The sequence below is a fragment of the Ceratina calcarata genome, unplaced genomic scaffold (genome assembly GCF_001652005.2).
Source record: "Ceratina calcarata isolate Rehan_Ccalc_2016 unplaced genomic scaffold, ASM165200v1 scaffold552, whole genome shotgun sequence".
Taxonomy (NCBI): Eukaryota; Metazoa; Arthropoda; class Insecta; order Hymenoptera; family Apidae; genus Ceratina; species Ceratina calcarata.
In genome coordinates, this window is record NW_017176704.1 from 848 (window position 1) to 9,983 (window position 9,136).

The window sequence follows — 9,136 nt, forward strand, 5'->3', positions numbered from 1 at the left end:
CACGCACACATTCATACGTACCTCACACATACGACACTCATACATGTACATGATCTAAAGGCGCAAATATCATTTTTTGACACTCCGGGCGCGAAATTCGGTTTCTCGTGCATGTTTAGCGGGCGCAAAATAGCACATTCCCGCCCTAGGGCGGAAAAGACGGAAAATGATATAATTACAACTTCGATGGCTTTTGTTATCGATTAATTTCTCGCCCGGCGTGTCAAAAAATAGTATGTGCACCAGGGCGCAAAGAGCATTCTGTCACTCGTGTGAATTTGTCGCCCTCGCTTCGCTTGGGCGAAATTCACACTCGTGCCGGTGCTAGAATGCCCTATTTTGCGCCCTAGGTACACAATGTACTATTAAAAACTATACGCTATACAATTTTCATATAAATGGCAAAAAAATGAAATATTGATGACTCTTCTTAAAATCTGCACTCTGCCTTTCTTTCTGTTTGCCTTCATTGTTCATAGCACAAAATCTGTACTCCAATCATGATTAAATAAATCCAGTTTAATTATGACACATACTTTTTTATACCTAAATGAGAGAGAAGTGAAGAATTGACTATCCTTCAACTCGTCCAGATAATCATGAAAGCAATGTCTCCGAATGATCTTTCACTCTCTCAGCCGTGATGGACAAGGTCACAGTGCGATCAAAGGATGCTCTAAATTCGTTCGGGTGTTACGCAATGATCCTTCGAAGCGATTTTACTGATCTCTCTTCCATCGTTGCTTTTACGCGTGATTGTGAAACGACGTGAATAATGAATTAACTGGACGTATCATCCCTGTTGGCGCCTGACAAAAACTCTCGTTTCGACATGCCTATTCGCGAGCAATCAGCATCGGGAATCGAGGCGCTAGCCGTAAAATAAATGTGTCTTGAGGCTTGCGTAAGCTCCCCGCCAGAAAAAGTCTACTTTCATCTAATAATTTATTAATGCGATTGCAAATTATTTTATTGTCGATCAGGGAGCGTCCTAATGGTTTGCAAATTTTTCGCCACTTTCTCCGTTCGAGACGATTGGCCTTTCGGTAAAAATTGCAACATCGCAAGAATATCGTCTTTAATAAGAGATATTCTTGGGTAACGAAAGGAATTTAAATTAGATTCTATCTACATCGTGTTTCAAAATCAAGTTTTATCGTTCCAAGCGCGGTGGTATCATAAAATTACAGTAGCATCTTCGTCGAGATCTTGAAAAATATCTTCATTCGTAAAATACTTTAGTAATCGTCTTATCAGCTTAATAATAAATTTGTCAAAATTAGGAGTTTCGAAAACGTGTAAACACATTTTAATTATATACAGTATGTGAATATTTTTAATCATATTTGGTCAAGGACCGCGAAATAAAAATTCTGACATTCATGTTTATTAATTTATTAATCAGAATTAGGCCATTTCCATTAATCGTCCATAGTTACTCGGGTGATTTTAAAGCGAGTGAGCATTGACTTATAGGAGCCACCCACAGAACTGCTCATTTGGTCATCTGGTTAAGAATTGTGAAATAAAAATAGCAAGATTCATTTGTATTAATTTATTAATTAGAATTGATCAGACTTTTATTCCAGCAATATTCTACTTAATTCATCTTAACATTTAATTAACATTACTTACAATTTACTTCGTAACTGATAATACAACTCGGAAAGAATTTATACCTCCGCTAGGCTGCCTAATCTGATGCAAAAGCATTTGAAATTGATGCAACCAATATTTCCGAAGAACCAAGCGCTACACGTGAGACATAATTTCGAAGGTAAGCGCAATAAGAACATCATTACAGGCAAGAAAATGAAAGAAAGACAGCTGATAAAACAGAATATTCTTAGTCAGTAGAAATAATTGACACCATGGAGAACTGAAGTAGCCATACAAGCGTCACTCGAATATTATTTGGAGATGAAATTTTGCTGTAACTCGAATAAGAGGGTGACGTGACAGTCAACGTCATTTACAAGCATTTTTCAAATTCGTTAGATCCCAGTTACTGAGGTACTTTAATATTCCTTGAATACAAATTAAATCATAATCTTTGGGAAAAAATGTAACACTCTCGTCTAACAATTCCTTTCGTACCTTACCTCTGTTGAAACGACGTTTTATTATGTCTTCGTACGTAGGAAACATTGTCTGGTAATCGCTCCCTTCCATAACTTGAACAACATCTTCATTTCTCGCGTATAATGCTATTTGGTCTATGCGTTTTGTTAGGATATCATGGAACGTTATTACAGTATTCTTAATTTTTGTGCTTTTCATTCTCCTTATCTCTTCAATACATTTCTTCTGAAATTTTACATATTGCTTGCTTAAATCCGTAGTGATATTAAGATTCTCCACATTTCCGTTATTCATGTTCAAACTAGCAACCTCCATTTTAATTAGTAGCTCTTGGATCATGGACAATCGATCCATAGATCCATACTTAGAACAATATAAGTGCAACGCTGTTTTTTGTTTATCGTTAACAATGTTTACGTTACAATCATTTGCTATGAGAGTCCGAACGGCTTCGTACTGATTGGCGCGGGAGGCAAGATGAAGTGCAGTATTACCTCCATCAACTATGGTATCGATATCGACGTCCCAATTCAAGAGAATTTCCATGATATGTACTTGACCATTTATAGCGGCAACATGTAACGCTGTGGCATTCACGTCAGCTCCTTTCTCGATCAGCAACCTGAAAGTTTTTTCTAGTCCTGCTCGCGCAGCGCAATGAAGCGGTTTGTAGCCAAACAAATTTTGCAATTTGACATCGGCACCATGTTCTACGAGGAATTGTACGATATCTTCGTGTCCCCCATTAATGGCTCGGCACAGTGCCGTAACATCATGTTCGTTTTGAGCATCGACGTCAAGTCCTCTTTCGAATAGCAACCTGCAAGTTTCTAGTAGTCCTACTTGCGCAGCAAAATGTAACGGTGTGTCGCCCAACACAGTGTTCAAGTTGAGATCGGCGCCCTGATCTACGAGGATTTGTATGATATGTTTGTGTCTCTTCTGAATGGCTAGGGACAGTGCCGTTTCGCCATATTTGTCTTGAGCATCGACGTCAACTCCTCTTTCGAGTAGCAACCTACAAATTTCTTCTAGTCCTACTCGCGCAGCAAAATGAAGCGGTGTCTCGTCACTCCGAATTTTCAATTTTACATCGGCACCATGTTCTACGAGGATTTGTACGATACCTTCGTGTCTCTCCTGTATGGCTAGGCACAGTGCCGTTTCTCCCTTTTCCCTTTGGGCATCGACGTCAGCTCCTCTTTCGAGTAGCAACCTGCAAGTTTCTTCTAGTCCTACTTGCGCAGCAAAATGAAGCGGTGTCTCCTCGACCCATCGAGTTTGCAAGTTGACATCAGCACCATATTCTACAAGAATTTGTACGATATCTTCATGTCTCTCCTGAATGGCTAGGTGCAGTGCCGTTTCTCCCTCCTCGCTTTTGGCATCCACGTCAAATCCTCTTTCGAGTAGCGATCTGCAAATTTCTTTTACTCCTACTCGCGCAGCAAAATGAAAGGGTGTCTCGCCCCACCGATTTTTCAAGTTGATGTCGGCGCCCTGATCTACGAGGATTTCTACGATATCTTTGTGTCCCTGATTAATGGCAAGGCGCAATGCTGTTTCTCCATACTCATTTTGAGCATCCACGTCAACTCCTCTTTCGAGTAGCAACCTGCAAGTTTTTTCTAGTCCTGCTCCCGCAGCATAATGAAGCGGTGACTCGCGCCCTTTAACTTTCAAGTTGACATCGGCACCATGTTCTACGAGGAATTGTACGACGCCTTCGTGTCTCTCTTGCAAGGCGAGATGCAGTGCCGTTTCACCCTTCTCGCTTTTGGTATCCACGTCAAATCCTCTTTCGAGAAACAATCTGCAAATTTCTTTCACTCCTACTCGCGCGGCAAAATGAAACGGTGTCTCACCCCAAAAAGTTTTCAAGTTGACATCGGCGCCCTGATCTACGAGGATTTCTACGATATCTTTGTGACCCTCCTTAATGGCTAGGCGCAGTGCCGTTTCTTCATACTCGTGTTGAGCATCCACGTCAACTCCTCTCTCGAGTAGCAACCTGCAAACTTCTTCTTGTCCTTCTCGCACAGCAATACGAAACGGTGTCTCGTCCCTTCGAGTTTGCAACTTGACATCGGCACCCTGATCTACGAGGAGTTGTACGATATCTTTGTGTCTATACTCAATGGCTAGGTGCAGTGCCGTGTATCCCCTTACTTCTTCGGCATTCACGTCAGCTCCTCTCTCGAGTAGCAACCTGCAAACTTCTTCTTGCCCTTCTCGCACAGCAATATGAAGCGGTGTCTCGCCCCTTCGAGTATGCAACTTGACATCGGCACCATGATCTACGAGGAGTTGTACCATATCTTTGTGTCCATTCAGAATGGCTAGGTGCAGTGCCGTTCGTCCCTCACAGTTTTGGGCATGCAGATCAGCGTCTCTCTCGAGTAGCAACCTGCAAAGTTCTTCTAGTCCTCTTCGCGCAACAAAATGAAGCGGTGTCTCCTCGACCCTTCGAGTTTGCAAGTTGACATCGGCACCTTGATCTACGAGGAGTTGTACGATATCTTTGTGTCTATGCTCAATGGCTAGGTGCAGTGCCGTGTATCCATTTATTTCTACGGCATTCACGTCAGCTCCTCTCTCGAGTAGTAACCGGCAAACTTCTTCTTGTCCTTCTCGCACAGCAATACGAAACGGTGTCTCGCCCCTTCGAGTTTGCAACTTGACATCGGCACCCTGATCGACGAGGAGTTGTACGATATCTTTGTGTCTGTACTCAATGGCTAGGTGCACTGCCGTGTAACCACTTACTTCTTCGGCATTGACGTCAGCTCCTCTCTTCAGTAGCAACCTGCAAACTTCTTCTTGTCCTTTTCCCGCAGCAATATGAAGCGGTGTCTCGCCCCTTCGAGTTTGCAACTTGACATCGGCACCCTGATCTACGAGGAGCCGTACCAAATCTTTGTGTCTATACCCAATGGCTAGGTGTAGTGCCGTTTGTCCCTCACAGTTTTGTGTATTGACGTCAGCTTCTCGTTCGAGTAGCAACATACAAATTTCTTCTAGTCCTCTTCTCGCAACAAAATGAAGCGGTGTCTCCTCGACCCTTCGAGTTTGCAAGTTGACATCGGCACCATGATCTACGAGGAGTTGTACTATATCTTTGTGTCTATTCTCAATGGCTAGGTGCAGTGCCGTGTATCCACTTACTTCTTCGGCATTCACGTCAGCTCCTCTCTCGAGTAGCAACCTGCAAACTTCTTTTCGTCCTTCTCGCACAGCAATACGAAGCGGTGTCTCGCCCCTTCGAGTTTGCAACTTGACATCGGCACCCTGATCTACGAGGAGCTGTACGATATCTTTGTGTCCATTCTGAATGGCTAGGTGCAGTGCCGTTTGTCCCTCACAGTTTTGGGCATGCACGTCAGCTTTTCCCTCGAGTAGCAACCTGCAAATGTCTTCTCGTCCTCTTCGCGCAACAAAATGAAGCGGTGTCTCCTCGACCCTACGAGTTTGCAAGGTGACATCGGCACCCTGATCGACGAGGAGTTGTACGATAATTTTGTGTCTATACTTAATGGCTATGTGCAGTGCCGTGTATCCACTTACTTCTTGGGCATTTACGTCAGCTCCTCTTTCGAGTAGCAACCTGCAAACTTCTGATAGTCCGCTTTTCGCAGCTAAATGAAGCGGTGTCTCCTCGACCCTACGAGTTTGCAAGTTGACATCGGCACCCTGATCTACGAGGAGTTGTACGATAATTTTGTGTCTATACTTAATGGCTATGTGCAGTGCCGTGTATCCACTTACTTCTTGGGCATTTACGTCAGCTCCTCTTTCGAGTAGCAACCTGCAAACTTCTGCTAGTCCGCTTTTCGCAGCTAAATGAAGCGGTGTCTCGCGGCTTAGAGTTTGCAACTTGATATCGGCACCCTGATCTACGAGGAGTTGTACGATATCTCTGTGTCTATACTTAATGGCTATGTGCAGTGCCGTGTATCCACTTACTTCTTTTGCATTCACGTCAACTCCTCTCTCGACTAGCAATCTGCAAACTTCTTCTTGTCCTTTTCTCGCAGCAATATGAAACGGTGTCACGCCCCTTCGAGTTTGCAACTTGACATCGGCACCCTGATCTACGAGGAGTTGTACGATATCTTTGTGTCTGTACTGAATGGCTAGGTGCAGTGCCGTGTATTCATTTATTTCTACGACATTCACATCAGCTCCTCTCTCGAGTAGCAACCTGCAAACTTCTTCTAGTCCCCTTTTCGCAGCTAAATGAAGCGGTGTCTTCTTGTCACTTTCATTTTGCAAGTTGACATCGGCACCCTGATCTACAAGGAGTTGTACGATATCTTTGTGTTCATACTCAATGGCTATGTGCAGTGCCGAGTATCTCATTGCTTCTTCGGCATTCACGTCAGTTCCTCTCTCGAGTAGCAACCTACAAACTTCTTCTAGTCCGCTTTTCGCAGCTAAATGAAGCGGTGTCTCGCGGCCTAGAATTCGCAAGTTGACATCGGCACCCTGATCTACGAGGAGTTGTACGATATCTTTGTGTCTATACTTAATGGCTAGGTGCAGTGCCGTGTATTCATCTATTGCTGCGGCATTCACATCAGCTCCTCTCTCGAGTAGGAACCTGCAAACTTCTTCTAATCCGCTTTTCGCAGCTAAATGAAGCGGTGTCTCGCGGCTTAGAGTTTGCAACTTGACATCGGCACCCTGATCTACGAGGAGTTGTACGATATCTTTGTGTCTATTCTTAATGGCTAGGTGCAGTGCCGTGTATCCACATCTTTCTACGGTATTCACGTCAGCTCCTCTCTCGAGTAGCAACCTGCAAACTTCTTCTTGTCCGCTTTGCGCAGCAAAATGAAGCGGTGTCTCGCCCCTTCGAGTTTGCAACTTGACATCGGCACCCTGATCTACGAGGAGTTGTGCGATATCTTTTTGTCCATTCTGAATGGCTAGGTGCAGTGGCGCTTCACCATTTTCGTTTTGGGCATGCACGTCAGCTTCTCTTCTCATAACCAGTTCCTCCATATTGTCCGGCCTATGGGGGATTATTATTAATTAAATCACTGTTTAAATCTCGTGCTCAGATCGCGGAGTTCATCTCATTAGTCTCTCCAACTCTAGACAATATTTTTCTTATAGACTATCGTGTGTGAGCGTATATATATATATACGATAATAAGCGACACATGGAACTACTTTTGCGATTATCTCGAAAACGCGTGGCCAGTTGCGGGTACTTATACATATATATATATTTATGTTGTCCTAGTGGAGTATTAAGAGTGTACAAAATTTCAAAAAAATCTGTGACCCGAACGTCGTTTTGTCTCCTTGTAAGCTGAAGTTGAGCCGAGGATTTCAACACATTTGAAGGGATTCCCGTTGGCTCCCATTTTAAAACTGATCACTATACCTCGTACATTCTCTTTTTCTTTTTTTCTTTTCAAGCCTGTTTTTTACTGCTCTAAGTATATGTATTATCTGTATGATAATATGCAAGGAAGCATGCACATAAAGCTTTTGTCTCGACAACTCTTAGAGTGCTCTTAGAGCACGATACGAAATGAATATGGCGCGAAATCACGCGAAATGAATGTCCGAAACAAGTAACAGACGCTCAAATGTATACAAGCCTAACATTTTAACAAGTCCCAAAAATTCAGTTACATTTTCGAATTGAAAACTATTCCATGATATGAATTGTAAATTACTTCAACAGTCAATTACTCTCAATGACTTTAGAACGTAAGGCATAAGGCTGAAGAATAAAGTACTAACCCTTTGCACTCGAGACATTTCGGAGCATTTTTGCTGAATTCCTTAGCTCTAACTTAAAATGATTATACATCCAAATTACTACATAAAATTTTTATATTTTAATATTTTGCGTATTTTTGTACCTTTAGAAACATAATTTCGTAAACATTAATCATAGCATTTTTCCTTTGTTTGATATTTACTGTAACAATTTCCAAAATGCGTGCCCGGTTTGTCGGGACAAGTATTACGATAATATGTTGTCTGGTGTCTTTCTCCGGGTATATTTCGTCGCGAGCAGACTTTGCAATCCTTCTTAACTCCCGTTAGAACAGTATTCTTTTTTCTATTATTCACTTTCTATTATTATAATCTTTCGGCGCGACTGTCAAGTTCGAACTAATGTCGAAAGTGATGCACGGTTGTCGTTACAGACTAAGGTTCCGATACGAAAAACTTATCTCCATTTAAAGGAGTATCATTTTACACTTATAGGGTCTTATACACGCGTCGCCTGTCTCGCTAAAAGCGCCACAATAAAATTTAAGGTGAGATAACGTCTTGGTGAGCGAGAGTCATCGCTCGAGTGCAAAGGGCTAATATGTAAATGCACGCGTTACATAAACGTTTAAGTACTCTCCATTACATATATTCAATATTTTGTTTCCGTTTCTTATCCGTGTACTGTACAAATATATTAACGTACCTGATGTATGTGTACGAAGATCAAAGAAGATGCCAAAGGACTGCAGAAAACGCACAGGATGCACGCAAAGAACAATTATAGGAATAAGTGGACAGAACAAGAAAATAGTTGAAAAATAGCTGGAATACTGGGCAATATAGGTACGTATAAGAAGAGGCACGACACTGGTGAAGAACAATTAGACAAAAAAATGAAAAGAGCACGAAAATGATTGGGAAACAGCTGGAATACTGGACAATATAGGTACGTGTAAGAGGCACGACACTCGTGAAAAACAATTAAACAAAAAATTGAAAGAGCACGAAAATAATCGGAAAATAGTTGGAACACTAAAAAATATAGGTACGTGTAGATACAAGAGTTGAAAATATAAAATATAACAAAAAGGAACAAAGGACCCTTGCACGAGACACTGACAACGCTCGAGGAAGTCTCACAAAGGAAAATAATGGAAAGCAGCGGAAAGCGGGAGAGGACAGGATCCAGAGAGGAGGGGGTGGGTTCCTTTCTTCCTTTGATACCTACAACGAAAGCGAATATAGAGGGCGTTAGAATTTTTATACATTCATTGGCCGGTATTCACAGTCCGTGCTCAAGCAATTGCTTGAGCAA

The 9,136-nt window shown here is 42.3% G+C and overlaps 2 protein-coding genes across 2 annotated transcripts; both read right to left on the reverse strand.

Moving 5' to 3' along the window:
• Positions 1-1,367: 1,367 nt before the first annotated feature.
• On the reverse strand, positions 1,368-2,778 carry LOC113464815 (uncharacterized). The gene is made up of 2 exons (XM_026816974.1): positions 2,103-2,778; positions 1,368-2,027 (listed from the first exon to the last, which is right to left on the reverse strand). Exons 1-2 carry the CDS (start codon positions 2,626-2,628, stop codon positions 1,969-1,971), a joined length of 585 nt encoding a protein of 194 aa, XP_026672775.1. The 5' UTR covers positions 2,629-2,778; the 3' UTR covers positions 1,368-1,968.
• A 14-nt stretch (positions 2,779-2,792) lies between these two features.
• Positions 2,793-7,086, reverse strand: LOC108629080 (serine/threonine-protein phosphatase 6 regulatory ankyrin repeat subunit B-like). Its single transcript, XM_026816975.1, has 9 exons — positions 6,837-7,086; positions 6,589-6,770; positions 6,190-6,375; positions 5,445-5,970; positions 4,728-5,375; positions 4,252-4,580; positions 3,210-4,176; positions 2,878-3,119; positions 2,793-2,834 (listed from the first exon to the last, which is right to left on the reverse strand). The coding sequence occupies exons 1-9, from the start codon at positions 7,084-7,086 to the stop codon at positions 2,793-2,795; spliced, it is 3,372 nt and encodes a 1,123-aa protein (XP_026672776.1).
• Positions 7,087-9,136: the final 2,050 nt, after the last annotated feature.